Below are 26,606 nucleotides of genomic sequence, written 5' to 3' on the forward strand. Positions count from 1 at the left end.
CAAAGGAATTTTTCTTAAGGAGGATACACAAAAATAATTTTCTACCTTATTCAGTTTCCAGAGCTGAAATTCAAAATGGCAGCTCTATGTTCTTCAGCTGAAAATGAAATCCTACTGTGTTCAAATGAAGCTGAGCTGAAAATCCATTTCGGGGGTGGGGGGGGGTGGTAGAATTACATCAATTGACTTGTTTTGGTTTTCTCTTTCTAAAATTCAAACATAAATTAAAATCATGTATTACCACCAAGCATGGTGGTGTGCATCTTTAATACCAGCACTCAGGAGATAGAGGCAGGCAGATCTCTGCAAGTTAGAGGCCAGCATGGTCTACAAAGTGAGTTCCAGGACAGCCAAAGCTGTTACACAGCGAGATCTTGTCTCAAAAAACCACAAACACAAAAAAAAAAAAAAAAAAAGAAAGAAAAAAAATTCTATACTACCAACATGTGTTCTTGTCTATTATGTGGGAGTTTTCAAATGAGAAGATCTTCAAAAGCTAGAAGTGTTTTATAAGTAACCACCAATAATGCTTAAAATGTAATACCAATATTAAAAAAGAAAACAAAAACATCATTAACTATTTTAGATGGTCCTCAACATTTTTCTCTATTAATAAACACTAAGTAGAAAACTTTCCCAGGAACTACTCTCTGCTCCATGTAACTATATACTGCCCCAGTAACAAGGACCATTTGGCAACACCATCATCATGTATGATGGGAGCCTACCAAAACCTAGATAAAAAACTATTTTAGCTAAAGAAGCTGGCTACAAGTTTTGACACTAGAAAATAGAATCTCATATCTCAAGAGAAAACTATACTTCTGATATATCAGTGACTAAATAAATATTAATCCCAGACTCAATTTTCTTTTAGTTGACAACCACATTCAATTTATAAAATTTGGCCCATTTTCAGCAGGACAAAAATGGTCTCTTGAGTGGGTTGTAAGCTTTGCTGATTGTGTATTAGAGAGACTCTATAAGCAAGAACCAAAGCTACCAGGTGAACCCATGCAAAGAACAAATTTGTAAAAATTCCCCAAACAAAAACCATCTACAGCTCACTACAGATGACAAATGAAGGCTAGAGAGAAAAGCCATAGAGTAATGCTACACCATTCAGCTCCAAGAAGCACGTTGTTTGTTGTGCAGTCCACATAAAGTCACTGCTAAGAGTCAAATCAGCAGTCTCACCGAGTTACATTTTGGAACTAGTGGAGTCCACAGATCTAAACAGATGTGCAATATAACAAAACTCCAGCTATACATGTGCTACTAAATCCTTAGATAAATAAGCTAAACACTGACAACTAGAGTTTGAAAACTTAACACTAATTTTTAAAACCCACTCAACCTGACAATTCCTAAAGTCAGGATTTTAATCAGTCAGGTAGAATGAAAAAGCAACTAATGGCTGATGGACAGTTGTACTTGGTACATTAGTACAACTAGACCAATGACAGCATCTTTTCAAATCTATGATGTAGGCATTTTGTCTTTTGTTCAACTTTTATTAGCCTATCTGATTTATCATCTTCAAACTAAGATAAAGGTCACAAAAGATCATATCCTAAACCATAACAACCGATTCTTTTAATTATAATAGAATCTAAGATTGTGCTACAGCTTTAGATTATATTTAGTTTTCCAAATATTTTAAATGTATGGAGGTCATAATTGTGGCTTGAACTTCAAAATCTCATAAACTAACAACTTTTAAAGTTCAAACTAAAAAAGTTGTTTGTGGTAAAGAAAAAAATGTTAGATTTTGTTCTCACCATAATTCAGATAATCAAATTACCTGCCAATTCTAATGTAATTTTCTTAGAAAATGTTTTACTCTTGATCAGAAGGATATTTTGTTAGTTGAAATAAAGGAAAGTAAAACTTTATAGTAAATATTATCAATACTTTATGAATCTTAGATTTTTGTTTTTAACATTTGCCTACTAAAACTGAACAATTGTATCATCTCACTATACAGACTTCAGAAGTTCACTTAAGGTATAATTTATTAGCAACTTTGAGTCTCATTTCACTTATTGCTGGTTTGTATCAAATAGGCTCTATTATGAATCAAATAGCTTTAATTCCATACTCGTAACAGCCCTTCATACAGGCATATTCTTGACCCAAACCTGGGCAGACCTCCACAGCTATCAGCTGCTGCAGGTCACCCTTCTTATTTATTTAAATGGCTACAATTTTAGCTCCTGCAATGATCTGTAGACTCCCAAAGCTGTGTATTTCCAGCCACTTTTGAGTTGCATGCTGTAGCAAAACAGTCAGCACCTCTCAAGATATTGCTGCAGAGAAAGATTTTAATTCAGCAGAGGCTCTTTCTGTGTTAGAAGCAACATTTCCCCCTTAGAACAAAACAGCTCAAGATAGCCAGCCAGCCCTGTAAGTAAATATATACTTATTATCTGGTGGACATTCAGATGATAGGGGACTTTTGCCTTTGGATAAGAAGGAACACTACCTACTTTGATATCAATCATGTAGGAGTTCTTTTAAAACTTCAAATTTTATTTCCAAATGATTACATAGCAGAACTAAAGCCCTTTGTTTTCTGGGTCCCACTTTTCTTTTTTTGAGTCCTATTTCTATTTAACACAATGCATCCTACAAAGGTCTTCTGCTATTACTTAAACTACCAATTCACAATTAATATGTATGTTTATGGATTCCAGCAATAATTTTCTATTAGAAATATAACTTAATATAATATATTTATCTCTGACCACACATTTATTTTAAAAAGTAAAGATGTGGTCTGAGCACAGTATCATTTGTTATTTTAAACGGAGAATATTAACATTATCTAATAAAGAAGACTTAAGCCAATTCTACTCTTACTCACTGAGATTACTGGGCAATGATTACACAAGCAGACTGTCTTGTCACAGTGCTTTGCTTATGAATACGACATGTCCAAGAAAAAAGTCCTGGGCACTGTGAGGAAACAGAATCATTAGTCTCATGTCACAGGAATGGATTAAAAGAATTATAATGTGGACCTAATACAGGATTTAAAAGTGCTAAATGTCAATGCTTTACAAAAAAAAATATTGAGTACATTGACAATGAACCAGGCTCCAGATTCAGACTAATTAAACTTCCTGATACTGACAAGTCAAAGTACTCAACGGAAATAGCTTATCCATGTGCCTCACAGAATACGGTACTAGGGAGTTGTTACTGGTGGTTTGTTCTTAAAATTCTGACACAAAGAAATATTTTTAAATTAAAATGGGAAAACTAAATCATTTTCTATTACAAAACCATGTATCTTGCTTATGGATTTCATTATAAAATTCTGCCTGATGATAATCTCCAAAACAGAACAAGGCACATATCTTGGTGATTTTTAACTTAGCAAAATGGGCGTGGCATTTTAATCTTCTGTTAAAATATAAAACTGGACTTTCAGCACATTATCAGATATGAACTCTCCCTCTGCAGCATTATCACATGCGTCATCAATTACTGCCATGCCTAGTCTAGCATCATGCCAGCACATGAAGACAGAAAGTACTATATGCAGTGTTCACTGGACCAGAAAGACAGAAATAAGAAGGGGAGGGAGGGGAGAAAGAAACCCTAGAGAAGAAATTAAAAAAAAGGCAGACCGTGCAATACAAACCAGATCATGGCTGCTTAGCTAATATGGGCCAACTGCTGTGGAAGAAAAATGTCGAACACCCCAAGTTGTGTAAATTTCTGTAAACATCTAAACACACACACAAACACACACAACACCAACCTAATTAGGAACATAAATATATGTTGATCCTTTACTATGTTAGTTTTGAAAATAAGAACTAAATTATCTATCTATACTTTCTAAGCCTCCTTGTTATTTCCCAGAAGAAAAGGCAACCAGTGTTTCTTCCATGGAGGGGGACCTATCTTGACTGATATAAAACTAGGACTCCCTTTCTGACCTTTTATCCATTCCAGCTTTACCAATGCTTCAAAGAAATCCTTTGAAGTATGTATATATATAAGCATAAAGCATATGTATTTATATAAGCATAAAGTTTTAATACTGACAGTAACAAGTTTAGACACTTTAACAATGGATAGTTATTCAAAAATAATGTTTTCTTTTTTAAGTGCTCAAAACATAAGACTTTTTTTTTTTTTAAATTAAGAGACAGAGAAAATAAATTTCCTTGTTCTATGACTTGGTATCATTGATGTCATAGGTTAAGAACTGCGAAAGACAAAAATAACTAACTTTTGACCTGGAAACAAAAAACAAAAACAAACAAACAAACAAAAAAAACCACCAAACATTTCTTAAGCTACAGAGACTAAGCTTACCATGTCTCCTTCCAAGGGTCTAACAGTTTGCTACTTAACTGTTTCTACTGGAACATTTCACACATGATTATACTGCCCAGAAAAGGTATTAAAGGATCAAAATACATTTTACTCCTTTATTCAATTTATAAAAACACTACACCCAACTTTCTGTCTTTATCAAAGCTTAATATGGGCCAAAATGACATTTTTCCCATTAAATCCTGACTTTTCTGTGTTCCACTGACTTCCCAACACTATGAAACCACATCCAAAGCTCACCTAATTGCACAGGGCATGCAGGGTACTGGCTCCAAACCGTACTACTCCTTCTACCTAAGTTTAACTTCACTCACGTCACTGCCACACGAGCTCTGCCTAACTAACTGACTAAGACCCAAAGTGAGCACGGGTCACCTTACCGATTCTATAGGCTTGTCAAGGGATGCTTGCTCAATCTCCAAATGTCCTTCTTCATACTGATCAAAGTGATTACCCTGGAAAAAAAACCCTGCAGTTATTTTTCAAAAGTAATTAATATTAAAGTGACTGATAATCCAACCAAGTACAAATTATTTTTAGTACTCTTTTTCAGCAGAAAACCAAAACTGTACCACAAATTGAGACTCTTAAAAAGAAAAAATTCTATAAGGCCCAGTGAAATGGCTCCGTACTGTAAAGGCACATGCCACCAAGCCTGACCACCCAAGTTTGATCCTTGGCACCCACATGATGGAAGAGAACCTACTTCAGCCAAGTTGTCCCATGATAGCCTCATGTGTGCCATAAAACACACAAACCCCACATACTGCTAAGTAAAAAAATATTTTTTTCTTAAAAATTGCCACCAGATGATGCAGCTCAGAGTTAGAGTTCTTAATCAGCACACATGAGGTCCTAGGTTCAGTCCTGGGAGACAGAAGGTATGCACTCACCCATAAAATCAGTTCAGGATAGGAAAGATGGCTCAGAAGGGAAGTATGCAAGCCTGGTAACCTGAGTTTGATCCTCAGAACCAATGTAGAAGTGGAAAGAGAGAAGAACTCCATACAGTCATCCTCTGACCACCACATGTAATATGCCATGTGAGTCTACACATGCAAACACAGACTCTTCACGAGAATTTAGAGGTATAATTTGTTGCGGGTTATTTGATCGCACTATGAAATTCCCAGACTGTGTTAATAAAATTAACCTTGGATGGGGGGCAGAGCCAGCAACTAGTTGACAAAAATTAATCATAGAGAGAACAGAGGGCAAAGGAAGATGGATAGAGACACACCGGAAGCAATAGGGAGAGACTTAGGAGATTCTCAGGTCTTTTTGGTTTGGGATGGAAGGAGAGACACTCTCTTGTGTGTCTCTGACCAAAAAGTAAGGTCAGCTGGTTGCTTCTCAGCTTCTCTGATCTAGCAGGTTTTTATCCCAACATCTGACTCCCAAGTCTTTATTGGTAAATAGAACAACTTAGATAAAAATAATAATTCACTGGTAAACAAGCTGACTAGCAGGCCTGGCACACACCTTTGATCCCAGTACTTTCGAGGCAGAAGCAGGTAGATCTCTGAGTTGGAAGTCAGAACAAATTCCAGGACAGCAGTGCCACACAACCAAAAAGGATGGGGGGTGGGGTGGGGGAGATGATGAGGTCAGGGACACGTTGCTTACTATGCACAAGACTCTAAGTTCAATCACCAGCACAGGAAAATAACAAAAAGAAAGGAAGAAATAGTGAAAGGTGGCAGGCAAGCAAAACAAAAAGAAAAAGCTTAGGTGTCTATGTCTGGAGCTAGAGAGACGGTTCAGTGGCTAAGAGTACTGACTGCTCTTCCAAAAGACCCAAGTTTGATTCCCTTTGCTGACATGTTGGCTCAAAACCATCTGTAACTCCAACCCCAGGGGATCTAAAGGCACCAAGCATCCATGTGGTGTGCTGTGGGATGGTCTGTATGTCAAATGCTCTGATTGGTCAATAAATAAAACACTGATTGGCCAGTGGCCAGGCAGGAAGTATAGGCGGGACTAACAGGAGAAAGGAGGGAACAAGAAGACAGAGGGAGACACTGCCAGCCGCCATGACAAGATGCATGTGAAGATGCCAGTGAGCCACGAGCCACGTGGCAAGGTATAGATTTATGGAAATGGATTAATTTAAGATATAAGAACAGTTAGCAAAAAGCCTGCCACAGCCATACAGTTTGCAAGCAATATAAGTCTCTGTGTTTACTTGGTCGGGTCTGAGTGACTGTGGGACTGGCGGGTGATAAAGATTTGTCCTGACCATGGGCAAGGCAGGAAAACTCTAGCTACAGTGGTGCACAGGTACACATGCAGACAAAACACCCATACACATTTTTTTAAAACATCTATGACTGGGAGCCTGGAAAGATAGCTCGGCAGATAAGAGAGAGCACTGGCTACTCTTGCAGAAGATCTGGATTCAGTTCACAGCATCCACATGGCAGCTCACAACCCTCTGTAACCCCAGTTCCAGCATCCTCTTCTTGCCTCAGGCACTAGACATGACACAGTAGACACACATGCATGCAGGCAAAACATTCAAACAAATTTTATAAATATATAATAGAGTTTAAAAGAGTCTGTGTCTGGGAGCTAGAGATGCTGCTCAGAGGTAAAGTATTTTCCCAGAATGCAAGAGACCCTACATTCAATCACAAGCCCTGGGAAATTAAAAAAAAAAAAAAAAAAAAAAAGACTAAATCTAAAATTCTGAACTCTTTTTCCCCCAACAAATGTCTAAATTGTTAACTAAAAACATTATCAACATCCACGTGACATCTATGCTTAAACTGACTGCATCAGGAAGACAGCATTGCTTTTTAACTATTTTTATTGTATTTACTTATTTATATGTGTGCTTGTGCTTCCATGAATGTGCCAATCCACCATGAGGAGGTCAGAAGCCCACTTCCAGGAGTCAGTTCTTTATTCCAATATGTGGGTCCCACAGATCAAATTCAGGTAGTCAGGTTTGTCTGCAAGAGCCGTGGTATTGGCTCTGTATTCCTTTTTTGTTAAGATTGCCAGGTCATGGTGGGGCATGTCTTTAATAATCCCAGTACTCAGGAGGCAGAGACAGGTGGGAATCTGAGTTCAAGGCCAGTCTGGTCTACAAAGTGAGTTCCAGTACAGCCAAGGGTACACAGAGAAACCCTTAATTATGTGTGAATGCAGGTGCCCAAGGAGGAGGCCAGAGGCACTGGATCTTCTTGGAGTTGTGAGCTGCCTGATATGGGTGCTGGAAACTGAACTCAGGTTCTCTACAAGAGCAGAACTTTCTCTTAACTACTGAGCCATCTCTCCAGTCTTTTTTTTTTTTTTTTTTTTTTTTTTTGGTTTTTCGAGACAGGGTTTCCCTGTGTAGCTTTGCGCCTTTCCTGGGACTCACTTGGTAGCCCAGGCTGGCCTCGAACTCACAGAGATCCGCCCGGCTCTGCCTCCCGAGTGCTGGGATTAAAGGCGTGCGCCACCACCGCCCGGCAATCTCTCCAGTCTTAATTCATGTTTCTTTATGCTCTAGAAAGTAAGTCATAGCGAGGTATGGGGGAGCACATCTGTAATTCCAGGACAGAAGCAGAAGAATTGATAGTTCCACCCCATCATCCTGGAGGGGGCTACTCAGAAAAATGCTGTTCAAAACAAAACAAAATGTCACACTAGAAGAACATACAGAAAAGTTGCATCATACTGTCTGAGTTGCCAACATTGTTTTTTGTAGATGATTTGATCTGCTGAGAGATAAATGTGCCCGTACAATGTTATATGTAAGCATAATCAAACAAATTGTCATTGAAACAAGAAGACAAAAGCAGTTAAGATTTCTAGGAAGTTATTTCTAACTGCAGTTTTTTTCAGACCTATCTTTCCTATCATTAGGAAAGAATAAATCATAAATAGCATTGAATCAAATATTAATTTTCTGGTTGGTTCCCTCTTTTTCCTGTATTGAGGATATATATGTATTTCTAATGTTACAAGAGTTTTTGAAAAAGAAAGAATGAATGTTGTGTTATGGTTCTGGGGAAATCTATCCCAGGCCTTGCACATTCTAAACAAGCACTCTACTATTCAGTTCCACCTCCACCCCTAAAAACACTTACGAGGACTGTCTTGATGGCTTAGAGCAGTGTTTTTCAACCTGTGGGGTCCAAACCCCTTTGAGAGTCAAACAACCCTTTCACAGGGTTGCCTGAGACCATCAGAAAACACAGATATTTACATTACAATTCGTAACAGTAGCAAAACTAGTTATGAAGTAGCAACGAAAATAACTTTATGGATGGGAGGGTCACCACAACATGAGGACTGAAGCATTGAAAAGGTTGAGAACCACTGGCTTAGATGGTAAAAGCAGTTGGTGAGCAAGACTGAAAACCTGAGTTCAATCCCCAGAACATGAGGTGGAAAGAGAGAACCACCTCCCAAAGAAGTTGTCCTCTGAACTTCCACTATCTGCTGTGGCACATGTGCCCCCACATATAAATAGACAGATAGCCCCTTCCCCTGGCTGGCAGCGCGGAGGCCACACAATGCCTGGAGTTACTGTAAAAGATGTTAATCAGCAGGAGTTCGTCAGAGCTCTGGCAGCCTTCCTCAAAAAGTCCGGGAAGCTAAAAGTCCCCGAATGGGTGGACACAGTCAAGCTAGCCAAGCATAAAGAGCTTGCCTCTTGATGAGAACTGGTTCTACACACGAGCTGCTTCCACAGCACGGCACCTGTACCTCCGAGGTGGTACTGGAGTTGGCTCCATGACCAAGATCTATGGAGGACAGCAGAGAAACGGTGTTAGGCCCAGTCACTTCAGCAGAAGCTCCAAGAGTGTGGCCCACTGCGTCCTCCAAGCCCTAGAGGGGCTAAAAATGGTGGAAAAGGACCAAGATGGGGGCTGCAAGCTAACACCTCAGGGACAGAGATCTGGACAGAATTGCCGGATAGGTGGCAGCTGCCAACAAGAAGCATTAGAACAAAGGATGTTGGGTTAATAAATTGCCTCATTCATAAAAAAAAAAAAAAAAGATAGATAGATAGATAGATAGAGAGATAGATAGATAAACAAATAAATATAGTAATGAAAATGTTACTTATGCCAGGCAGTGGTAGTGCACGCCTTTAATCCCAGCACTCGAGAGAGGCAGAGGCAGGTAGATAGATCTCTGTGAGTTTGAGGCCAACCTGGTCTACAAAGTGAGTTCTAGGACAGCCAGGACTGTTATACAGAAAAACTATGTCTCAAAAACCAAAAACAAACAAACAAAAAAAAGTTAGTTACCAAAGTCAGTGGGCTCAAAGTGGGTTTTTTGTTTTGTTTTTGCTTTTTTTGAAACAAGGTCTTTCTATTTAGTCTTGGCTGTCCTGAAACTCGATATATAGACCAGGCTAGCTCCAACTCACAAAGATCCTCTTGCCTTTATTTTCTGAATGCTGGGTTTATTAAGGGCATGAGCCACTATGCCTGCCCCCCATGTGGTTTTTCTTTTTTCTTTTTCTTGGTTTCTCGAGACAGGGTTTCTCTGTGTAGCTTTTGGAGCCTATCTTGGCACTCGCTCTGTCGACCAGGCTGGCCTCGAACTCACAGAGATCCACCTGCCTCTGCCTCCTGAGTGCTGGGATTAAAGGCATGCGCCACCATTGCTGGAACTCCCTTGTAGTTTTTATTTAGTAATTTAATTTTAGTTCACTTTATTTATTATTTGGGTATGTATGTGTTTGCATTCACTTGCAGGTATGATGTGTGTGGGCAAATACTCATGGCCCTTGTGTGGAAGACAGAGGATAACTGGAAGCTGGTTCTCTTTCCACTTTTTTGTAGGTGCTATAGAATATTTTAACTATGTAAAGATGTGTTACATTTGTTTAATTATGAAAGGATGTGTTACTGTTTTGCCTTGTCTGCCTAAGGCACCTAATTGGTCTTAATAAAGAGCTGACCAGTCAATAGCTAGACAGAAGAGGGTTAGGCAGGGCTGGCAGGCAGAGAGAATCAATAGAAGGAGAAATCTAGGTTCGAGAAAGGAGGAGGAGAGAACAAGGGAGATGTCTGGAGCCAGACAGGCAGCCACCAAGCCAGCAGACACAGAGTAGGACATACAGAAAGAAAGGTAAAAAGCCCTGAAGCAAAAGGTATATAAACAGGTTAATTTAGTTGAAAAGAGTTAGTCAGAAATGAGCCTAAGCCGGGTGGTGGTGGCGCACGCCTTTAATCCCAGCACTCGGAAGGCAGAGGCAGGCGGATCTCTGTGAGTTCAAGGCCAGCCTGGTCTCCAAAGTGAGTTCCAGGAAAGGCACAAAGCTACACAGAGAAACCCTGTCTCGAAAAACAAAAAACAAAAAAAAAAAAAAGAAAGAAAGAAAAGAAATGAGCCTAAGCTAGGACGAGCATTCAAAACTAATAATAAGTCTCCATGTCATGATTTGGGAGCTGGTTGGTGGCCTAAAAGTGAAAAATCTGGAATAGTAGGTTCTGGGGAATCAGCTCAGGTCATCAGGCTTCTCAGCAAGAGCACTGGCTTAAACCACATTGCTGGCCCAGGTCTTAAGTTTCTGATGAATGATCATATCAATTAACAAAGCTGTAAACGTGACTTTTTTCCATCTAGATGAGGTGTGAGCCAAGTTTAAATTGATTTTAATTTCGACATGCCTCTTAGTCTACCTTTAACTTGATTCTGGCTAGTAAATATATTAAGACACGCCTCTGTCTTTCCCTGCCATCACCAACTAAAATTCCTTTTTTGTTTTGTTTTTTCCAGACAGAGTTTCTCTATGTAATAGCCTTATCTGTCCCAGAACTCCCTTTGTAGGCCAGGCTGGCCTCGAACTCGGAGAGATCTGCCTGTTTTTACCTTCCTAGTGGCGGGGACTAAAGGCATGCACCACCATGCTTGGCATTTGTTTGCTTCTTGTCTCAGGCAGCCCATGCTGTCCTTGGACTCACTATAAGGAGCTGAGGACACTGACATACACTGCCACACCCAGCTTTATCTCTTCTACTCCATTTACCAACACTCCTTAGAGACTGAATAATGTCTCTGAGCAAACTTAGTACTGTGGCCCTACCTCACAACTCAAATAACATATTTATCTATAATTAAGGATTTTTTTCACTATTACAATTATGTGTATGCATGTGTGTGTACACATTTGTGCCACGGCACACAGATGGAGGTCAGAGGACAAGTTGTGGGAGTTAGTTCTCTCCTCCTACTATGTGGGTCCTACAGATTGAACTCAGGCTTTTGGTAGCAAGCACCTTTAACCATAGCTGTTTGCTGACCTCAATTTGGACTTCTAAATTCAAATCATATAATGATGTTGGGTACAGGCATAGCTCAGTTGAAAACAATGTTTGCCAAATATGCACAAAGCTCTGGGTTCAATCTCCAACATCACACAGACCAGGTATGGTGGCATACACCATCCCAGCCAGCACTTAGGAGACAGAGGCAGGAGGATCAGAAATTCAACATCATCCTTGGCTACACAGCAAGTTCAAGACCAGTCTGGGATATATGAGACTGTCTCAAAAGAAAAAGTTACAAAATGACTTTGTTTCTACCTTCCATAGATAAATGGAAGGAAGGAAGGAAGGAAGGAAGGAAGGAAGGAAGGAAGGAAGGAAGGAAGGAAGGAAGGAAGGAAGGAAGGAAGTGGAAAGTGCAGTAAGTGATTCCTATAATCACATGGTAAAGGAGAAAACTATCACAACTGTCCTCTGACCTCTACAAGCACACTGTGGCACTCACAGGCCACACTCATCCATACAAACACAATAAATAATAAATGTCCTTTTTTTTGGGGGGGGGGGGGGCAGTCTCATTATTAGACAGGCTGGCCCTGAACCCACAAAGATCCACCTGCCTTTGCTTCCTAAAAGCTAGGATTATATATATGTGCCACCATACCCTGCTAAACTTCAAATTTTGAAAGAAGTGGCATGAGGCAGACACAACCATACAAGACAGTCATTATTTATTTAATCTATTAACAAACACAAACACATTCCAAATGAATAAATTTTACTATTGAAAGGGAATGTATCAAGAGAGAGAAGAAAAAAAAAACTATCCTTGAAACGGAAAATCAGGCTGGTCAATGGTAGCACACGCTTTTAATTGGGGGCACTCAGGAGGCAGAGGCAGACAGATGTCATGAGTTCAAGGTCGGCCTGGTTTACAGGACAGCCAGTGCTACAGAAACAAACCCTGTTTCAAAAAACAAAAGAAAGAAAGAAAAAGAAAACTTTTCTTTTGATAGTTTTTATTAAGTAATTAATCAATTAATTAATTTTTCCCAGCCAGATCACAGGGCATTCTGGATATTAATAGCATCATTTTATACTGCAAATTTAAAAGTTAACAGAAGATGATTGGTGGTGGTACATGCCTTTCTTTAATCCCAACTCTCAGGAAGCAGAGGTAGGTGATCTCTGAGTTCCAGGACACCTTGGTCCTACAGAGCAAGTTCCAGGACAGTCAGGGCTACACAGAGAAACCCTGTCTCACAACCCCCCCCCCCAAAAAAAAGGCCTAAGAAGCGAGATAAGCAAGGTGTGGTGTCATTTGTCTCTAATCCTAGCACTCAATTCAAGTTGCAAAGGAAAGGGAGTTAGAGTTTAGGACCAGCCTGGACTACACAAGAAGTTCCTATCTCAAGAAAGACAAAATCAGCAGAAAAAGGTAAGGGGGAGGGAAGGGACCAGAGCTGTGAGAAGAGAGAGAAAAAACTCTTCTACAGTACTCTAGTCAGAATGTTGTAACAAGACAACAAAAGCACACTGCTAGATAATAAAAGCCCTTGTCTCAACCATTTTGCTTAGACACACACAAAAAGAGAGGGGGAAAAATACAGTTGTTTTCCTCTGATTTTGATCATGCAAGAACAGCCTTGAAATAAGAATCAGATTAATAATACAGTTGTCCAAATCCATTCTCGGACTCTACACTATGGTGGAAAAAAAAACAAAACTAAATGCACAATCATATGCAGCCTTGTAACCACAGTTCTTTCCAACACCATCCTTCCACCAAAAGATCTTTATTCACTTATTTATTTTGTTTTTTCCAGACAGGGTTTCTCTGTGTAACAGTCCTGGCTGTCCTGGAACTCGCTCTATAGACCAGGCTGGCCTCAAACTCACAGAGATCCACTTGCCTTTGCCTCTCCAGTGCTGGGATTAAAGGTGTGCACACCATCAAATAGCACGAAAGATTTTTTTTTCCAAAAGATCTTTTTTAATGAATGTCTTTCTCTTTGTTATTCATATGGAATTGGAAATATGACTTTCATATAAGCCATGTTTTAAAATGTTTTTTGCTGAAGCTGGAGAGATGGCCCAGAGGTTAAGGGCACTGGCTGCTCTTCCAGAGGTCCTGAGTTCAATTCCCAGCAACCACATGGTGGCTCACAACCATCTGTAATGAGATCTGGTGCCCTCTTCTGGTGTGCAGGCATACATGCAGGCAGAACACTGTATATATAATAAGTAAATCTTTTTTTTTTTTTTTTTAAGGTTTTTGCACTATATATCCTGTGCCTTTGGGAGTTTTTGTTTTTGTTTTTCCTTCAAAAAAGCATTGGTAGTACACGCCTTTAATCCCAGAACTCAGGAGGCAGAGGCAGGCAGATCTTTTGTGTTTGAGGCCAGCCTGGTCTACAGAGTGAGTTCCAGGACAGCCGGGGCTACACAGAGAAACCCTATCTTGGGAAAAAAATAAAAATAAAAAAAAACAAAAGAAAAAGAAAAAGAAAAACAAACAAAAAGAAAGTTTTAATATTTGTATGTGTCCTTAGAGGCCAGAAGAGGACATTTGTTTGGAGAATAAGATCTCAGTATGTGGATCAGGTTGGCCTCTAACTATAGCCCAGACTTGCCTCAGCCTCCTAAACACTGAGATTCCAGGGTGGGACACCAACATACCTGACATCCTTTACTTTTTTAATACTTCTAGAGAACCTTCAGCTGATATTCCTTTGGTCACTATTAGTTTTATCCCTGAATCAAATCCTTTCTATCTCTCATACCATGGGAATGTAAATGGTAGTGATTTTATCTAAGTTTTGGTATCCCGAGCATAGCTGACATTGACTTTTTTTTTTTTTTGGTTTTTCGAGACAGGGTTTCTCTGTGTAGCTTTGCGCCTTTCCTGGGACTCACTTGGTAGCCCAGGCTGGCCTCGAACTCACAGAAATCCGCCTGGCTCTGCCTCCTGAGTGCTGGGATTAAAGGCGTGCGCCACCACCGCCCGGCTGACTTTTTTTTTTTTTTAAAGATGTATTTATTATGTATACAGTGTTCTGCCTGTATGTCAGAAGAGGGTGTCAGATCTCATTACAGATGGTTGTGAGCCACCATGTGGTTGCTGGGAATTGAACTCAGGACCTCTGGAAGAACAGCCAGTGCTCTTAACCTCTCAGCCATCTCTCCAGCCCTGACATTGACTTTTATAGCTTATGACATTTGTTCCAATTGAAAGGAAAAAAAAAAAAAGAAAAACAAGAATAAAATCTGAGTAGGAAGTACTCTTGAACGCATTGGTACAGGAGATCACTTCCTAAATATAACACCAGCAGCACAGACACTGAGCACAACAATTAATAAATGGGACCTCTTGAAACTGAGAAGCTTTTGTAGGGCAAAAGACATGGTCAATAAGACAAAAAGACAGCCTACAGAATGGGAAAAGACCTTCACCAACCCCACATCTGACAAAGGAATGATCTCCAAAGTATATAAAGAACTCAAGAAACTAGACATCAAAATACTGAAGAATCCAATTAAAAATGGGCTAAGAGCTAAACAGAATTCTCAAAAGAAGAATCACAAATGGCTGAAAGACATTTAAAGAAATGCTCAACATCCTTAATCATCAGAGAAATGCAAATCAAAACGACACTGAGATACCACCTTACACCTGTCAGAATGGCTACAATCAAAAACACTAATGACAGTCAATGTTGGAGAGGATGTGGAGCAAAGGGAACACTCCTCCACTGTTGGTGGGAATGCAAACTTGTACAACCACTGTGGATATCAGTATGGTGGTTTCTCAGAAAATTGGGAATCGAACTACCTCAAGACCCAGCCATACCACTCTTGGGCCTATACCCAAGGAATGCTCAATCATACCACAAAGATACATACTCAGCTATGTTCGTAGCAGCACTATTTATAATAGCCAGAACCTGGAAACAACCTAAATGCCTGTCAACTGAAGAATGGATTAAGAAAATGTGGTACATATACACAATGGAGTACTTACTACTCAGCAGAGAAAAACAATGACAGCATGAAATTTGCAGGCCCAAGGATGGAACTAGAAAATATCATCCTGAGTGAGGTAACACAGACCCAGAAGGACAAACATGGTATGTACTCACTCATAAGTGGATACTAGATATAAAGCAAAGAACAATCAGACTGCAACCCACAGAACCAGGGAGGATATATAGCGGGGGGACCCTAGGATGACTGTGGCTTATAATAAGCTTTGATTTTACTCAATTACTGGGCAAGCCTCAGTGAAACATTTCACTATTAGGATAATAATCTATACTGTATCAAGCTGATAATAGAAAAATAAATTAAAAAAAAGAGAATAAAATCTGTCCATTTGTTATTTCTTGCAAACTTGCGTTAGAATAGCAACTCTCTTCCATAGTACTAGACAATGCACACATACATAGACACAAAACCCGTTTCTGGGACCTGAATATCTTAAAACTATGAGCCTCTTTTCAAGTAAAACTCTTCTGAGAGTCCCATTCTGTTAATCACCGATGGTACATAAAAGATGCAAGGCACAATTCAATGGTAGAATACTTGTGTAGCATGATCAAGCCCCTGATTTTTGACCCCCAGTATAAGGGGAGGAAAAGGGAGAAAAGGGACCCAAAAAGGAATCCTATAAACATACTACATAAAAGTGACAGATGGCTTTCTTACTGCGGTTTAACACTGTGATCATGTAAACGGATTCTAGAAAGTCTTTGAGCAAATGTTACATTTTTATTATGTTCATTACAATATTTCCCCATGAGTGAGTTCCAGGACAGCCGGGGCTACACAGAGAAACCCTATCTTGGAAGAAAAAAAAAAAAAAGAAAAGAAAAGAAAAAGAAAAACAAACAAAAAGAAAGTTTTAATATTTGTATGTGTCCTTAGAGGCCAGAAGAGGACATTTGTTTGGAGAATAAGATCTCAGTATCTTATAGGCAGAGAAGGGCACCCAGGCTAGGTCTGCTCAGTAAACACTAGGCTCCCAAACCACTCCCTTCTGTCTAAGCCTGGCACTGAGGAGGAGAGGGAAGTCTAGGCCCTGATCCGGCTGCTGACAACAGGCCTTCCACATTTTATCTAATGATCTCAGCTGTCACAGTTCAAGTGCCTACAAAATGAGAGGTGCACAGCTACCACACCAAACTGAAACACAGACACAGTGCCAGGTAATTTCACTTCCTAGGGAAATCCAACATCAAGCGATGACAAGACGGCTCAGCAAACAAAGGCCCTTGTTGCCAAACCTGCTGTGTGCGTTTGACCCATGAGACCAAAACAGTGGAGAGAACGAACTCGCACAACTGTCCTCTGACCTCCACACATGCAACATGGCACCTGGGTGTACACACACATACACACACACACACACAGACTAATAAATGTGAAAATAGGGAAAAAATACCCCCCAGTAAACAAGTAAGGTGTAAAACAATAAAGGATGACACCAACCATCACCTTTAATCACAGCACTTGGGAGGCAGAGGCAGGTGGATCTCTGTGAGTTTGAGGCCAGCCTGGGCTACAGAGTGAGATCCAGGACAGGCAGGGCTACAGAGAAACTTTTTTTTTTTTTTTTTTTTGGTTTTTCGAGACAGGATTTCTCTGTGTAGCTTTGAGCCTTTCCTGGAACTCACTCTGTAGACCAGGCTGGCCTCGAACTCACAGAGATCCACCTGCCTCTGCCTCCCGAGTGCTGGGATTAAAGGTGTGCACCACCACAGCCCGGCTCCGAGAAACTCTTAAGAAAAACAAAAAACAAAAACAGCCTGAGACAAATGTGGTGGCTCATGCCTGCATGCAATCCCAGCACTTGGGGACAAATGCTATGAGTCTCAGACAAGGGTAGACTAAAGGTAAGGCCCTGACTTGAAAAAAAAAAAAAAAAAAAAAGAGGTATTCATTTCTTTATTGCTGTAATCCTTTTTTCCTAAAAACTCAATGCACTGCTGGCAGTGGTGGCACACGCCTTTAATCCCAGACAAAACAGAACAGAAAACCTGTTAACTGTCTAAAAGGTTCGTTCCATTACCTGTGTGACCTATAAGTCTACCTTCCATAATTGATGATCCAATTATATCTGTGTAAAATATAAAAGTCAGGCTCAGCTGGTAGTATCAGTCCTGTGCACACAAGACCCAGGGTTCAATCTGGGACTACAGTACAACTGGCATGGCAGAGCATGCCTTATAATCCCAGCATTTGGCAATCAGAGGGGCAGAAAGATTACAAGTTCAATGTTAGACTCAGCTAGTAAGTTTGAGGCCAGCATGGGCTATGTGAGCAGCCCATATCTTTAAAATAAATAAATACACTTAGATAATGGATAAAACTGCTAGTGGAAAAAAATGATCTTGAATACAGGTTCAGGAGCAATGTCAGGCAACAAGATGGTCCAGCAGGTAGACACTTGCCTTGCATGCCTGATTACCAGAGTTCAATTCCAAAAGTCTCCAAAAAGGTAGAAAGAGATAACTGTAAGTAGTGATCTGACCTTATTTTCATACAAAGGAACTGTGGCATGCCCCCATACACCACACCCACACCCACAAATACTTTAAGAAAAAAAAAGTTAAAAAACCAATCTAAGGGCTGGAGAGATGGCTCAGGGGTTGAGAGCACTGGCTATTCTTCCAGAGGTCCTGAGTTCAATTCCCAGCAACCACATGGTGGTTCACAACCATCCATAATAGATCTGGTGCCCTCTTCTGGCCTGAAGGGATACATGCAGGCAGAACATTGTATACATAGCAAATAAATAAATCTTAAATATATATATAATATATAATATATATAATATATAATATATAATATATATATATTAGAGAGGTGGCTTGGTAGTAAGAACATTAGTACTCTCAAAGACCCAAATTTGGCTCCTAGCACCCATGTGAGGCAGCTCACAACGGCCTCTAACTGCACCTTCACAGGATCTGATGCCCTCTTCTGGCTCCTACAGGTACTGCACTCACAAGCACAAACCCCTCACAGATAAACACACACACTTCATTTTTGAAAAATAAAAATTGGAAAAGCCAATCTAAATACAAGCCCTACAACGTAACAGATGTATTAACCATGTTACTGAACTATTTATGCTGCAATTACTTCATGTAAAAATGGGAATAATAATAGCAGCTACTTCATAAGGATTATTGTGAAGATAATATATACAAAACCTAAAGAATAATGCTTTTTTCTCATTTCTTAACATTCTAAATTTTATTTGTCGTTTGTGTGTGGGAACACACACGTGGAGCTGGTCAGAGGACAAATTGCAGGAGTCGATTTTCTTCAAGCATGTGTGCCCTGGGATTAAACTCAGGCAAGTTTGGTAGAAAGTGACTTTATTAGCTGAACCATCTTACTGGCACCTCATTCAGTTTTTGAAACAGGGTTTCACATAACCCAGGCTGGCCTCAAACTAGCTTACTGAAGATATTATCGAAGTCCTAATTTTTCCTACCTCTAACTCCAAAATTCTGGAATTACAGGAGCACACCACCAGAACTGGCCTTTTTTTTTCTTCCTTTCTTCCTTTCCTTCCTTCTTTCTTTCTTTTTTTTTTTTAAAAAGACAGGGTCTCGTTATGTATCCCTGGCTGGCCTCAAACTCACAATCTTCCTACCTCACCTCCCAAGTGGTAAACATATAAATATGCACTATTTTGCTCAACTGCTTAAAACCTTAAAAGGAGGCTACATTTAACTTGTGAGTAATCTAAACTTGAAACATATTTCAGATACATTACTCAGAGTATTTTACTATGTTTCATTTCCTCTTCAATGACTTTAACCAAAGGACACTACTGACAGTGGATCAATGTTTTTTTTTTCTTTTTCTTTTATTAAAACATCCAGAGCCGGGCGGTGATGGCGCACGCCTTTAATCCCAGCACTCGGGAGGCAGAGGCAGGTGGATCTCTGTGAGTTCGAGGCCAGCCTGGGCTACCAAGTGAGTTCCAGGAAAGGCACAAAGCTACACAGAGAAACCCTGTCTCGAAAAAAAAAAAAAAAAAAAAAACATCCAGGCCAGGGCATGGCCTTGGCATTAATCCCATCACTCAGTAGGCAGAGGCAGGCAGATCTCCGTGAGTTTGAGGCTGGCCCAGTCTACAGAGCAAGTTCCAGGCAGGCTGCAAAGATACACAGAGACATGAAACCTGTCTCGAAAAACCAAAAAAAAGTGTGTATATGTGTGTGTGTGTGTGTGTGTGTGTACTGACTATTTTCTCATTTTATTATTTTATTGTTACTGTTATTACTACCACAGTACTAAGGATCAAATCCAGAGCCCTTCACAAATTAGGCAAGTGCTCTACCACTGAACTTATTATACCCTGAGCCCTTAAGTTTTCTGTTTGTTTCTTTGTTTTTCAAGACAAGGCTTCTCTGTGTAGCCTTGGCTGTCCTGGAACTCACTCTGTAGACCAGGTTAGCCTCCAACTTAAGATTGGCCTGCCTCTGCCCTTAATTATTTTTAAAATAATTTTTTTTTTTTTTAGAAATGATAGCATAATTTACAAAAGGGACTGGGAATTTAACTCAATGGTTGAGAATCTACTACACATACATACCCATTATACACACAAACATAAGTAAATAAATAAATTTTTAAAATGTAATTTAAAAAAAAAAAATTTCATTTCTGATTGGTTATTTAACTCAGTGGATAAAGTGCTTGTCTAGTACCAGGAGTTCTAGGTGTGGAAGAGCACACCTGTAATCCCAGCACTGTTGAGGCAGGGGGGAATCACAAATTAAGATCATTCCTGGCTACAATGCAGACATAAGGCTAGTGTGGGATACATGATACATGTTCTCAATAAATAAATAAATAAATATTCCACTTCCAATATTCTCTTTACACAAAATACTAGGAGACTCAAATTTTAAGTGGGTTATTTCTGAGCAAGTACAGAAAATACAGCTAAAAATGTATATAGTAACATCGAAGAACTAAAAATAATAATAATAATAATAAAACTATGAAGCATCCTTTTTTTTATTTTTTTAAAAAAGCTGTTATATTTACTTCATGGGAGGTGTCAGAAAACAACCTTTTCTGTTTGGTTCTTTCCCTTCCACTTGTGGATCCCAAGAATCTAACTCAGGTCATGAGACTTAAGTCCCTGAACCACCTCCATAGCTGCTATTTTTTTAAATTTACTTTTAATTTCCTCTTCCTTTTTCAGCCATCTAAAATCAGGTGTTTTGTGACTTTTGAAATGAAAATGTATTTTTAATTTGTTATGATCTTGTGTGTATGTATGTGAGGGAACACACATGTGGGGGTCAGAAGACATCTTCTTGGGGTCGGTCTCTCCTTCCACCTTCCAGGGGTCACCAAGGTTGTCAGACTTTCCGGGAGCACAAGGGCTTTTTACCCACTGGGTCATCTCACTGGCCCATGAAATCAGATTTTAGATGAACTCAGCTAAAGCATCAAAAAGGGTTCCTACTTAGTTTCTGAGTGACAGCACTCACATCCTGATACCCAGTTTTCATAGTCTTCATTCAAAATCCTGTGGGAGACTGCTGAAATAGTTGAGGGCCATTTTTCCTCAGAACTTAATTGTCCACACTGTCGGGTTTCAATTTTACTAGGTCACCTTGAATTCTCTTCTCTGAAAAGCATTCAAAGGTTTTCATCATCAGTAATGTACGTCCCTTTAAGTAATCTTAAGGTAATGAAATTAATAAAGCTCATGTACTTTGCACCTGCTTTACTGGGCTTACTATATATGTATAAAGCCTTCTCTGGTATCAACCATCCGAACTGAGCCGAATCAAACTTCTGTGGACCTGCGACACATTCTGAAAACACCTTGAGATGCTGTGCTGCAGCCTACACAGCAGGCACATGACCACAAGGGCTTTTCGGCAACCCCCAAATTCCTTACCGCTGCCAAACTTCTCATAGCACTCTACGCACAAGACTGTTCAACAGTGTTGATTTAAAAAACTGTTCAACTGTTTTGTCTATTTACCAACCCAATCATTTCCAAGACTCCAAACCCTTCCAATCGCCTTCTGACACACAGCTACACTAGTCCTGTGTTGCTTTGAGTAAGCTCCAAGGAATAAAAACTTGAGTTCTGAGGCTCATCCCTTGACCCAAATTGCTGTTGCCAGAAGATGCGGTGGTAATGCAGTGATTCGCAACTCTGAGGATGTATTTTACCTAGAAATAGCCAAAGGCTACTAAATCCTTTATGGTTCCAATTATTTCTGCAGTAACAATTTCAACAGCTAAAAGACGAATTATTCTAATTCGGCCCTGGGGTCCCCCCACCTCAAATGCCTGCCATCACAAGGACATCTTTTCCAGATCAACATTTGCAAATGAAGAAAGAAAAATCAAGGTTTAGGCACGCGTTATCTCACGCTTGGAAAGAAAGGCCATTATTATGCTCCTTATAAATCTTGGTAGGATTCGAAGTTAAGTTTACACCAGTCCACAGTCCTAATACCTTACTGTTTCCCAAGCCCAATTAACGGCCTGAAAACAACAGTAGTATTTATACCCAGAGAAAGCTCAGTGCTCGCCTAAACAAAAAGGCGTCTGATAAGTAAGAGTACCCCTTCCCGGGGCGAGGACAAGGTTAGACGGACGATAAAAGGTTTGTTTATCACACCGAGGAGAAACGGGAGAAGATTCCCGAGATGATCGGGGCGAGCAGAATCCAAGGGTTCGGAAGCCCCGGCCTGAAAACCACTGGCCCCCAGCCTTCCCAAGCCCAGCCCTCTCCCCCGAGGGCCAGCCCGGCGCCTGCCTGCACAGGGCCCCGGGCCGACCGCGGCGCAGCCCCACAAAGCACCCAGCCGGGGAGCCGGGAGCCAGCGCCAGCCAGGAGGAAGCCCGCGTCTCAGAGGCGCAGCGAATGGGGGACGAAGCCGGAGACGCGGCCTCATCGCAGGCTGGGAGGCCCCTAGAGAAATGGGAGGCAGGAAAGGGAGCCGGGTGCAAGGCGGAGCCGAGCGCAGGAGGCCAGGGAGCCGGGAGGCCGGGAGGGAGGCGGCCCCGGGCTCGGGGCGAGCCCGCCGCGGGGGTCCTCGGCGCCGCCCGTGTTTACCTGAAAGTCTCTGTCCTCGTTGAAGCGGGAGAAGCGGTCCGCCATTTTGCCGCCTTCACTCCTCCTCAGGACGACGCTCTCCGGTTCGCTCCTTCCCTCCCGCGACACCCGCCCCCTCCCTGCTTCCACGCCTCCTCCCACGCCCACCGGGCGCGCGCAGCTGCGGGCTGCGGGGGGAGGGGGCTGGGAGGGAGGGAGCAAGAATGCGTCCCGACGGGAATTCCGGAGGCGCAGGCGCTCTGGGGGCCCGGAGGCGGAACCTTCGCTCAGCGCCCGGCTTCGCGCACGGCCCCGAGCGACCCTAGGGGGCCGCGCATGCGCACTTCCTCCCGAGCGCCAGAAGCGCTTCCGGAGGGAAAGATCAGCGGGGCCGGGTGTGCGGGGTTTGGGCAGCGTCCCCTCTGCTGCAGTTTACTGGTGTTCAGCAGCCTTTCTCCTGCTCTTGTTCACGTTCAAGCCCAGGCTGTATTTGCCAAGTAATAGTATCCAGTAGCATGAGACAGGACTTTAGAACCAGAGTACTTTGAAGTGTTTTTGTTGGTTTTGGACAGGGTTTCCTGGAGCCCAGGCTGGACTCGAGCTCGCTATGTAGCCGAGGCTCCCCTCCACAGTCCAAGGAGAGTCCTCTTTTGTTTTGGTTTTTTTGTTTGTTTGTTTTTTCGAGACAGGGTTTCTCTGTATAGTTTTGGTGCCTGTCTTAGAACTTTGCTCTGTAGTCCAGGCTGGCCTCGAACTCACAGAGATCCACCTGCCTCTGCCTCCCGAGGGCTGGGATTACCACCACCCTGCTGAGAGTTCTTTTTAAATTGACACATAATAGGATTACTTGAGAGGTAGGGGGAAAAAAATCTCTCTTCTCAAAGGGCTTCCATTCCCGGCAGGAAGTCAGATAACCAGTAAAATGACTTAATAGTTGTAAATATGAGCAAGTGTCAAAGACTAAAACTGGGTACAGCCACGGTTGAAGCTGAGGGAGAAGGATCAGAAGTTCAAACTCATCCTTGGCTACATAGGGAGTTCAAAACTAACAAGACCTTGCCTCAACAAAATCTAAGTGAAACTGCAGGGGGAGAACATCTTTAATGAAAAAGATGACCTATCTTAAAGCTACCTGTAAATCAAGGCATAACAAGGGATTCACAGCCTTGGAGAGGAGAGAATATTAAACACATGTCTGCAAAGAGCTTGGCTTTTTTTTTTCTTTCTCATTTTTCCTTTCAAATTTGTTTGAGGCTCATGTATGAGTTATAGACAGTTATGAACCACCATGTGGGTGCTAGAAACGAACCCAGGTACTCTGTAAGAGGAGCAAGTGCTTTTAATTGCTTAGCCATCTCTCCAGCTCCTATTTTCTTAATGTTTTTATGGGGGAGCTTATTTAACTTTATTAGACTTACTCATCTTACTTGTGTGTGACTGTATTACCTGCGTGTACATATGTGTACCTTGTATGTGCTTGGTGTCTAGGGAGGCCAAAAGAGGGCATCAGCTTCTCTGAAACTGGAGTTACAGGCAGTTGTGAACTACCATATGGGTGCTGGGAATTGAACCTTGGACTTCTGTAAAAGTAAGCACTCTTGTTTGTTTATTTGTTTTTTGAGATAGTGTTTCTCTGTAGTTTTGGTGCCTGTTCTGGATCTCACTTTGTAGACCAGGCTGGCCTCAAACTCACAGAGATCTGCCTGCCTCTGCCTCCTGAGTGCTGGGATTAAAGGCTTGCACCACCACCGCCCGGCGACATTTTATTTTAAAGATATTTCTAGTTTTATTTTATGTGTGGGGGTGTTTTGCCTGCATGTATGTCTCTGCACCATGTTCAGGCCTGGTGCCAGAGGAGGCCAGATGAGGACATCAGATATCCTGGAATTGGATCTGCAGACAACTGTGAGCCTCTGTGTGGGGGCTGGGAATTGGACCTGGAATTGTCTGCCAGAGGAAGGAGCCAGTGCTCTTAACTTATGAGCATCTCTTAAGCCCCCTCTTTTTTTTTTTTTTTTTAGACAGGGTCTCATATACCCTAATATACCCTAAGCTGGCCTCCAACTCATTATGTAGTGAGTTTATATTGAACTTCTGATCTTCTTGCCCAAGATCTGGGAGTACAGGCATGCTCTACTACATCTGTTTTTGGAATCAAACCCAAGCCTCCATGCATGCTGGCAAGCACCCAACCGATGGAGCTACATACCAAGCCCCTCAGCCTCCTTTCACTTGCTGTCGTCTGTCATTCACTGATGACCTTTGTGTGAATCACTTACTATAAACAACGCATGTAAAATGATGAGTCTCAGCCAGTGGGAGTACTGTGTTGTTGTGGAATATTTAACTGTGTAAAGATGTGTTACACTTGTTTATGCTGTGGAATATTACTTTAATTATGTGAAAGTGTGTTACAATCGTTTCTGCTGCCTTTGTTAGCAATGCAGAGATGAGTTGCAGAATAATTGTTTAACTATGTAAAGATGTATTGCATTTATTTATGCTCCGTTTGTTTAGCTGTGTAAGGATGTGTTGCTCTTGCACCTTGCCTGCCTAAGGTACCTGACTGGTCTAATAAAAAGCTGAACGACCAAAGGCTAGACAGGAGAAGGATAGGTGGGGTTCATGGGCAGAGAGAATAAGTAGGAGGAGAAATCTAGGCTGGCGAGAGAAGAAGGAATAGAGAACAAGGGAGAAAGAGAGGGACACAGTGGGGCCAGGAGCCAGGCAGCCGCCAGCCAGACATGGAAGCCAGAAGGTAAGACATACAGAAAGAAAGAAAGGTAAAAAGCCCTAAAGCAAAACATAGACAAAGAGAACCAGATTAAAATAAGAGCTAAGATAAGGCCAAGCATTCGTAACTAATAAGAAGTCTCATGTCATGATTTGGGAACTGGTTGGTGGCCCAAAAGAAAAAGCCTGGTACATTACAGCAAGTCAGAGGCCAGGCTGGGCTACACACTAAGTTTCAGAGGAGCCTCAGAAGCATAGTGAGACCTTGTCTCAATCAGCAGGTAAATAAATATCCTGATGCCTACCATTTCTACATTTATTAGTAGGAACTCTTTCAGGATACCAGTGTGGTGCTGCATACTCCTAACTGCTGATAGTCAGTCCTCTTTGGGTTGACATCGATACACTGTGAGCTTTTGTTTTTTTGAGACAAGAGTCTCATTATGTAGCCCAGACTGGCCTTGTACTCTCTATTAACCCCCATCTGACCTCAAATTCCTCAGCTTCCTCAATGCTAGGATCACAGGCATGTATCACCAGGCTCACTTTCATTATCTCTTTAAAAATAATTTATTCATTTTTATTTTATTTGCATTGGTGTTTGCTTGCATGAATGTCTGTGTGAGGGTCTCAGATCTTGGAGATGCAGACAGCTAATGAGCTGCCGTGTGGGTGCTGGGAATTGAACCAGGGTCCTCTGGAAGAGCAGCCAGTGCTCTTAACCACTGAGCCATCTCGCCAGCCCTCATTATTGTTTTTTTCTTTGGTTGGTTTTTTGTTTTTTTTTTTCTTTGAAACAGGGTCTCACTATGTAGCCTTGACTCTCCTGGAACTCACTACATAGACCAAGCTGACATCGAACTCACAGAGATCTCCTACTTCTGCCTCCCAAGCCCTGGGATTAAAGCCGGGGTTAAAACACCATCACTGTTCATTGTAATACTCAGACTGCCCCCTACCTGACTGAGACAACACCTGTTAAACATTTTCAAATTGCATTCCTAATTATTATTGTAACTGAAAGCTGTTTGGTTCTTGTTTTTGTTTTTGTTTTGAGATGGGGTCTGTGGCTAACCTCCAACTTGGAACTTGGAGTATGGAGCTAAGGGTGAACTTGAACTCCTGATCCTCCTACCTCCACCCTCAAAGCAACTCTTTCTTAAGATATTCTGTATGCCAGACACCACGCTATGTTTTTAAAGGAAATGAAATTA

General features: G+C 41.3%; 1 protein-coding gene and 1 pseudogene across 14 annotated transcripts in view; one reads left to right on the forward strand and one right to left on the reverse strand.

Moving 5' to 3' along the window:
* The window catches only part of Gpatch8 (G-patch domain containing 8), an 86,076-nt gene extending 63,209 nt beyond the window's left edge, over window positions 1-22,867 (reverse strand). For 3 of the 14 annotated variants that reach the window (XM_076543446.1, XM_076543443.1, XM_076543444.1), the window contains exons 1-3: window positions 22,681-22,700; window positions 4,734-4,808; window positions 3,650-3,684 (exon numbers count right to left, since the gene is read on the reverse strand). Coding sequence is in view for 1 of the 14 variants with exons in the window: in XM_006970586.4 (XP_006970648.1) it covers window positions 4,734-4,808; window positions 22,681-22,725 (120 nt within the window). In the remaining 13 variants the exon portion in view is untranslated. Of the gene's footprint in view, window positions 1-3,649; window positions 3,685-4,733; window positions 4,809-22,680 lie in introns of all 14 variants that reach the window. The other 11 variants (XM_015995376.3, XM_015995405.3, XM_042282899.2 and 8 more) reach the window with 9 other exon arrangements.
* Window positions 8,833-9,348, forward strand: LOC102921797 (small ribosomal subunit protein eS19 pseudogene; annotated as a pseudogene).
* Window positions 22,868-26,606: the final 3,739 nt, after the last annotated feature.

Source organism: Peromyscus maniculatus, chromosome 8 (genome assembly GCF_049852395.1).
Source record: "Peromyscus maniculatus bairdii isolate BWxNUB_F1_BW_parent chromosome 8, HU_Pman_BW_mat_3.1, whole genome shotgun sequence".
NCBI lineage: Eukaryota > Metazoa > Chordata > Mammalia > Rodentia > Cricetidae > Peromyscus > Peromyscus maniculatus.